General features: G+C 58.5%; 2 protein-coding genes across 2 annotated transcripts; one reads left to right on the top strand and one right to left on the bottom strand.

Annotated features, from left to right (window-relative positions):
• Window positions 1–783: 783 nt before the first annotated feature.
• Window positions 784–2,733, top strand: D7B24_000530 (uncharacterized protein; the record flags this gene model as incomplete). Its single annotated transcript, XM_028634786.1, has 1 exon — window positions 784–2,733. The coding sequence occupies one exon, from the start codon at window positions 784–786 to the stop codon at window positions 2,731–2,733; it is 1,950 nt and encodes a 649-aa protein (XP_028492570.1).
• Window positions 2,734–5,227: 2,494 nt separating this feature from the next.
• Window positions 5,228–6,354, bottom strand: D7B24_000529 (uncharacterized protein; the record flags this gene model as incomplete). The annotated part of the gene is made up of 2 exons (XM_028634785.1): window positions 5,228–6,236; window positions 6,299–6,354. The coding sequence occupies 2 exons, from the start codon at window positions 6,352–6,354 to the stop codon at window positions 5,228–5,230; spliced, it is 1,065 nt and encodes a 354-aa protein (XP_028492569.1).
• Between the last annotated feature and the right edge of the window lie 1,977 nt (window positions 6,355–8,331).

Here is an 8,331-nt window from a genome sequence, read left to right as displayed (position 1 = left end):
TGCCAGTCGTCCCACCTTTCGTCTTTGCCTCGCCTTCCTCCCAACTCTGTCTGGTGTCCCCCCGTCCTCCTTCCTCTCCCCCCCACTCTTCCCTTCCCGCTGCGCTAGATTCGCTCGACGGGCGCGCGCAAGCCTGACCAGGCCTGACCTTCCCGTCTCTCCCTCCTCCAGTTACCCCTACACCGACCGCCTTCCCGGCCGACACATCCTGTCTCGCCCATTCCTCTCCTACATCTCCTTCTTACCGCAGACATTCTTTTTCCCGCCGTCGCTCGCGGCCTCCATCGCCGGTCGTTCAAAAGAAACAAATTTACGAGGGGCAAATTCAAACGTCCACTTCCATCTCCTAGGCTACGGCGCAAAACATCCGATCGCCCAAAGTCAACAATCCAAAACATAACAACACGGACGCCACGCTTCAGCCAGCATTTTCCTTTTTTACCCACCCCTCTCCACGAACCACGACAGTCGAAACCTCCGACCCGTCATACGACCTTACGACTACGAACCCAGTATTATTATGAGACCCTCGAGTCCCTCTTGAAGACGCCGTCGCCCCATAATCCAAACGGCACGCGCGACTTATCAGAGCCAGACCCGCGCCCGCTCCTTGCGACGACTTGTCGCATCGATCAACCTTTTGCGCGCAACCCTCCAAAGGCTTGCGCAAAGCACGAGCCACGCAAAATCAGTCATTCGGCATTCATCTGAGACCTGCAGGGCGCAACATTCCGACAAAAGGTCCCCCCCGCGCCGCCGAGCGCAACCCCCCCTTCAGCCATCATGGCCTCTTCACATTCCGGAGCTGCCACGCTCCCCAAGGGGTTCCGCTACCACGACACCGACTCTGCCGAGCCCAAGACACCAGAACCCCTCCCCGCCACCGCCGACGCCGACCGCGACCAGAGCCTCGACGGCAGCATGCTGCAGCCACCGTCGCCACCTCGGCCCAGATTCAAGCTTAAGAGGCGTGTCGTGTCCAGCTTCAACGCCCCGACCCAACAGTTTCTGGCATCGGTCGCCGCTGCCGACGTGCCTATCCCCAGCATCGAAGAGAGCGCTACGATGGCGTCCGACGAGAACATGACGGGCATGACGTATTCGGATTTCGCCAACACGAGGTGTCTTGACGATCTCGACATGGGGAACAGCATTCGAGGGAGGACATTTTCGCCCCCCAAGACCCCGGCACCCGGCTACGCCCCGTCTCTCTCCCCGAGGCGGTACCCCAACTGGTCGAGGGACTCGGCCGTCACCAGCGAGGAGGACGAGGACGGCGATGACTCCTCGGCCGAGTGGGAGTCGAGTCGTCCCTCCACAGCGCGGTCTACACACACCAGTGCCTCGCTTTTCAGCCGCTACTCCATCACCTCTGACGAGCTCCAGTGTGCCTCGGTCGTAGATCCAAACGACCTCGGCTTCCGATATCACTTTGAGGAGCCCAGCAAGTCAGCCAACGCCTACTCGCAAACGACATCCAAAGCAGCCAAGATGAGGAAGGCGGCCTGGACCAGACCAATGAGCGATCATCTGTGGTCGACCTATCTCACCTATCTGCAGGACCCAAGCATCACCCCCGTCCGCAACAGCAAGTCTGGCGTCCCTCCACAAGGTGTCTGCGCTCGTGTGGCCCGTGAGACGAAGAGGAGTTGGCGTGGGCCGAGGCCGAAGAGCGGCGCCGACACCCACACGCCAACCCCCGATACCAGTACCTATCTGCAGTGGCCGCACACCTACGCCGCTACGCGCGCTCACTTACGGGAGCTCTGCAAGCTCAAGGCCTCGTCACATGGCATGCGCGCCAGTCAGTACATCAAGCATAGCCCGACCCCCTTTGGCCGCACGGCCACCAGGTTCTGGAACCGTCGCTCGACACCGACCCCCTCTGCCTTCTCCTCGAGGGACATGGTCATGTCCCTCACGCTGAGCACGGCTGCGTCGATGCAGCCCCGGGGCCCGCTGGCCCAATTGACACGGTCGACACCGGAACCCGTTACGCCGCCAGCCGCGTCCACGCCCGAGCCGAAATCAGAAGTGCCAGATATACCCACCATCGGACGCCGCCGGCTGGCATCTCCATTCACCACGCAAAGCTACGGGCCAAGCTCGTCGAACCCCATGGGTGTTGCTGTTGCCGACCAGGGCCCAGCCAGGCAAAGCAGCACGTGCGGGCCCCGCCGCGGTCTGCAGTCACCCGTCAAGCTGGCCCGTAGCCGATCCAACACGCAGAAGCGCAGGTCCCGCCAGTCATCAGTCGAGCCCCGCAAGACGAAGCGACCCAGTCTTGCCTCCGACTTTTGGACACAACCAACGGGGCCGCTCGTCGACAAGGTTGCCTACAGCTCGACCGATAGCCACAAGCTCGATAAGCTGTTTGTACCGCGGACCAACTTGGCTGAGCTGTTTCCCGTATCGCTCGGAGTGAACGGGTCGCTGCCGCCGCCTCAACCCCAATTCCAAAGGGGACTTACTGCTGCCTCGAATGCACCAGCTCGCCTCGGCTCACCATTCACAACATCGTCCTCGAGCTTTTCTTTTCCTAACCGGTACACCAAGCCGGACGAGCGGACCGCCGCGGCTGCTTCCAAGCCCTACGCAACGCTACAACAGCCACGAGAAGCCCCCAACACGACGCCACCACGTGGCTTGGTCGGCCGCCTGGCCTATCTTGATGAGCGCCTTAGGGAGTTCCGACGACGCGATAGCCGCCGTCGATCCGAGTCGCCATTTTGAAGGCATGTTTGCATATGACATTCTTAAACACATGCGCATCGTGTCCTATCATATCTTGTCATGATCTGATGCGAAGCGAATCATTTGATTTTTTCGACACACGATGGGTCTGCCGCTTTGGCTACACGCGTTCCATGATTGGGCATGCGGACGACAGTACTGTTTGCGATGCTTTATGACTTTTTTTCGTGTCAATTCTTCACTTCTCCTGGCTCCGAGCCTATTTTTTTCCCCGCTTTAGTCTTGATCTTTTCGATTCTGCATCACATTTTCTGACTTCACATAATTCGGGGTCGAGACAAACGCAGGCAGCCCATGTCGGTGTTACGGCATGTGTCTTTCCTTTCGTATTCACCCCTGGCTTTCTGCTTGTCGATGGCTGCTTCCTTTTTTTTCTCTCTCTTTTTGGCAGGACCCGTGGAGGATACTGCGCCTCTCTTGATGAAACGGGAACGAATGAATGATATGACGACACGAATACCAGGGCATGATGGGCGCCGACCCTGACGGCGATAAGTCTCTTGTTTCCGTCTCAGCGCGGAGACGGGAGCTTGACGACCCGGGGCGGGGGATACGAGGCGATGAAGGGGACCATGGCACGAGCCCTGTGCCACCTCCACGAGCGAGCGACGACTAGATGAACCCAATCGAAATGTTCTCCCACACGCTGATGGACCCTGACCGCCGTCCCGCCGTGACCGTTTTTGTTTGATCTAAATGTGACCTTTTCACGAGCTGAACGGCAAGGTGATGAAATCCGCACAGTCCCTGTTTTTGGCTCTCGCCCGTCTTTTTTCAGGCGAAGCAACAGAAGCAAGGCCAGCAGCACCGGAGTCGCTTCATCTGATCTCGGGCGGAGGGAGGGTAGCGGGCTTCTTTTTGTTTATTCTGAGAAAGATCACCCCGGCTCTGAAACAGCATGTTTCTTCATCCATGCGATTCCCGACTCCCTAGCCACGGTGCTGGCCCACGGGGACGATGCAAATAGATTCGGGCTTCTTTCTTTGTTTCTTCGAGCCTTTGTTTTTCTCTTTTCCCCTTTTCGTTTATGGTATTCCTCCGACGGGCGGAGATCCAGCAGGGGACGTGCGGTGTGCCTTTGGGGGGGATGCGGACGGGACGGGTGTTTCATGGCCGGGGCACGACCACGGCCTTGTTCCTGGAAGGAATGGTCTGGTCTGGTCGCGGACCCCCTTCGTTTCTGGCCTTCCATCTTCTTCATTTGGAAGGAGGCGTCACTTGATTGGGGCTTTTTTTTAGAGCTCGGAGGGTTGTTCGTGGTCATGGGGCTTGCATCTCGGGCGGGCGGGTATGCACGAAGCAAAGGAGAATTGCGTCGCAGTCAGGTGTGGTGTTGAACAGGACTTTTGACTTGCTTCTCCGGCGCTCAGCCGGGCTGCTCCGAAATCAGAGTGACGGCCCCCGCGCGCGTGAATCTCCAAGGCACATGGACGACGCCATCGGCGTGGACGGGCTTCGACCTCGGAGGTCTCAAAGGAGAAGTCCGGCATGCAGGTACGCGGCTGATCGAGCGCATGGCGCCGGACTTTTTCCTAAAGACCGGCCGTGTCTGTGATCGACGTGTCTGTGTCGTACCCCAGTTACCAACGCCATATGTCTAGTACCGACAGAGGAAGCAGCAGCTCACACGTTCGCTCGAGGGTCATCAAATTGTCAAGGCCAGCTTTGTTTGATTCTTGCTACTAAGTAAATATCTGTTTGTTTGCATGTTTGTGGGGTTTTTCCGCAAGGGGGGAAATAAAAAATTACAGCAAAAGATAAACATGACCATTCGAGCCTCCGTCTCGCAAGCCGTTCGGTACCCTCGTGAGGATGTGCTGCCCGATCCGGTCGGCGGCGAGGAGCATCTCGACACGGCGCAGCCATGGTCGGCGATCCTCTCTCGGCAAGAGCCGTCATCCCTCACCGTGCGCCCAACGCGGTGCGCCTCGAGCTCGGGCGTCTCGTTGCGACTAAGCCCACAACGAGCTCCTAATGCCAGAGGGCCGGAGTTTCGCAGAACGAGATACCCCGTGCACCGCTTGACGTAGCCGCGATTGAACGACGCACAGGTGCCCAGTGCGCTACGTTCCCATACTCTGCGGGCAGTGACCCCTTTCCAGTCCGGTAACCACGGATCTGGTGTTTGAAGGACTAGGCGCGCTAAGCCGATAAGCGACTAACCCAGGCCTCAAAGGGGCCACAGCTTGGTCACTCGTTCGGAAAACGAGACGACGGGACTGTAGACTTTTCGACAGCGAGCAGACACTGAAAGCGGCCTGGGCGTTATGCTGGGTCTGTGTGCTGTGCACTTGAGACTCTCACTGGATGTCGAGTCGACCCCAACAGGCTTTTGCGGAGGGGTGGCGTCGGGCGGTGACGGTGGTCAACCCAGGTCCCCAGGGCTGCAGGGACGGGCTCGGTCTGTAGAAGTGAAGAATATTCATACCCCATGTCAAGAATCAATCCGACTGGGGGGGGATTCAGTGGTGGTTTACCCAGCCACGGCTGCGTTGGCCAGGGGTCTGGCTGCCTGGAGCGGCCGCGGCACCTCAGCAGGGTATTCATAGTGGCGAAGAGGAGCTGCAGGACACGAAGGTGACTTGACGTGCTTGATGAATCTCGAAGACTTGTACGGGACAATGTCGATGATGAGCGGGACCAGCATGGGATAGTTGTCGAGCTCCATGCTGGTGGCTGCATGCGGGCATCTGCGTTCACCGACAGCGGCACGGTGCGTGTGAAACGAGCATTGACGGAATCCAAACTGGCGCTCGTCGTTACGGAGTTTGTTGGCAGGGATCCGCAGTTGGGGGTTCTTGATTCGGGCGTCCAGTTTCCCCTTGTTTAACTTGGCGACGTGCAAGACGTACTCGGCGTTGAAGTCGGAGAATTGTTTGAGCAGAGGCTCGAAGAGGCAGTTGGCGTCCTGATCCCGCGGGTGGCATGGACCGCCGGCGATGGACCACGCAACCATGGCTGTAGCCCAGCGTCGGAGTCTCATGGTGGTCCTCGCCCCGCGCTCGCCGAAGAGGAAGGTGACAAACTCGGGGGTGACGTCCCAGTCACAACGAAGGTACAGGTCCTGCAGGGCATCGATGGCCACATCCTGGAGCTGGTCGAGGTCGTGTTTCGCGGCGAAGATGTGGAGGTTGACGAGGGCCCAATGGAAGCACTCGCTGGTCTCTTCAGGGGCATCGCTGACCATCGCAATCATGTCGTCGAGGTGGCGACGGAAGGCGTCGCGCTGATGGAGCCAAACCGTAAAGAGCTCGAACATGGCAGGGGATTCATCGAGCAGTTGAATAGGGGTCGACGACGTCTGTTGAGGAAGCCATACCGGAACGGACTTCTGAACCAGTGAGAGTTGGAGTATGCCGGCGGGGGTGGCATCGAGCTGGTCTCTGAAGAACTGGGACGTGGCGCTGAGGAGCTTCTTGTTGACCCGAAACTCCCTCTGTTCAATGCCGACAAGTACGCGTGCCACGCCTTGCTTTGATGATCTACAAGGTAAAACATGAGCTCGAGGCGAGAGTGTAGAGGGATGTTGGGGGTCGGTACTGACAGGTTCACCAATGTTGATACGGACGCATTATGGAAGATTGCCTTGGGTCTCGCCATGAGGTCTTACTGTAACAGAGTGAGAGTCTTGAGAGAAGGTCGGTAATGCGAACCAGCACAATAGCAAACAAACGATAAAACAAAGAGAGCAGCGGAACGTTGGTTGGTGAACTGCAAACAAATGGACCGGCCGTAAACACATATACTTGACTCTCCCAGAGAGCACGGAGGAAACGCACGCGCGGGGGGAAAGGGTCGAGCGAGGAGGCGAGGTGAGGATGAATTAAAAGTGTCTGGCCCCAAGTCTGGTTGACGGTCTTGGCTTACCAAGTCTGGGGGCTTGACTGGCGTAGCATCGTGGACGGCAGGAACGGTTTGCGACCATCGATCCCTGTCCTCGAGCGGCCTTAGCCGGCACAGGGCAAATGCTTATCGAAGGGTCGTCATCGATAACTTGTGCGGTGTACTGGCTGGTTTCAAAACGGTTCCCTGTACGGAGCCAGCTCCCAGTCGAAGGAGTTCTCAGGTAAAGAGAGGGGCGATGGCAGACGAAGGCTACGATGACATCGGCCGCCGCAGTCAACGGCGGGGAGGGGGTGGGCCAGGGCCAGGCGTGAGAGTCGGCTTGGAGTTGGGGTTGAACAGGGATGTTGCCGTTTCAAAAAGGGGCGTCCCAAACAAGCTGCCCATCTGTGCAGGGCAGGACGGGCGATGTAGACAGGCGTGCTTCAGGTGTCAGCGTCGACGGCAGCAATGGGTGGAAGGCGCAGTTCGTGACAGGCTTAATTGGCGTGTTATCGGCCGGGAAGCTGTTGCATGCTTGTCGCTCCATCGCTGGCTGTCGCACCAAGAAGAAGACTCCATCGTTACGCGGCCGCGCTGGTACCGCACCTGCGCGCCAGATCGCCGGGAAAGCGACGGATTAGGGAAAGTCTAGGGGCGCGCATCAGTTCTAGTGCCGCACAAGAGAGAGGGCTGCTGACTACATGTACAACGCTGGTAGAATATACGACGTGGTTGATGAGCCCGGCTTGCTCTGCATAGCTGTCTGTGCCTTTGCTCGACTGACTGGCCTCGCGTGTGTGTCGCCGGCACGCGAAGCAGCCGACGATGCTGGTCAAATCGAGTCAAGGTGTCGAGTCGTGAGGCGTCGACGAGCTGAAGGGTGCCACTCGCTTGGGGGAGAACCCTGGGGGTCCTAGGGCATGGGGGTCCGCTTGGAGTTTCCCGTGCTTGGGACTTGGGGACGCTGTTATCGTGTCGGGGGCAGCGTGCGTGGGCGCACCGTTGCGGCACGACTTTGATGATGGAATGCAGTGTTGTGATGGTGCATTGACGGAGGCAATCAGATTCTTCTGCTCTGGCCCTCTCTGTATGTTCGGTTGAGTCGGTCCGCCGCGGGGCTGCTGTAACCTCAGTGGCAGGTGCGAGCGGGCTGGATGAAGATCGAAGGTCCGAGGGCGTGGAAGCGGGGAGTGATCAATGGCATTGATCAGGATTGAGAACACAAGCGAGGTCGAGGGGGAGTGCCTTGGTGAGAGCTGAAAGGGTCGTCAACAAGGGTCTGGATGGATCCTATGTGGGCGCTGTGAGGCAAGTGAGGGAACCGTCGATGCAGGCGTCGACGATGCAACCCAAGATGAGATGGGAGGGCCACGAGGGCTGTCTGGGCTGTAACGGTGCCAAGGGTTTTAGGGACGTTGCGAGCCTGTGCCGATCAGCCCGCCACGCTTGACGTGCGCCACGGGGGAGCACATCAGCCTCACCGTCTACCCACCAAGCGTGAATCGACCCTACGGCGGTTCCTATCATTGCTGCCTTTCCCACACCAACTGATGAAAGCTGTTCGCCTGTCTCGACCGCGAGTTACGAATAATCGGGATGAAGTCGGTCTGAATCCTCCTCAACCATCGTCCATAAGACTGGTCACACCATGCTTTGCTGTTGGCCCTCTGACCATCGCGCACATCATCTCGCGAGACCATGTTTGGCATAGTCATGGAGGATCATTCATTTCGTCACCGAGGAATGGCCAAG

Source organism: Verticillium nonalfalfae (genome assembly GCF_003724135.2).
Source record: "Verticillium nonalfalfae strain VnAa140/NRRL 66861 chromosome Unknown scaffold_106, whole genome shotgun sequence".
NCBI lineage: Eukaryota > Fungi > Ascomycota > Sordariomycetes > Glomerellales > Plectosphaerellaceae > Verticillium > Verticillium nonalfalfae.
This window is presented reverse-complemented; position numbering and strand designations above follow the sequence as displayed.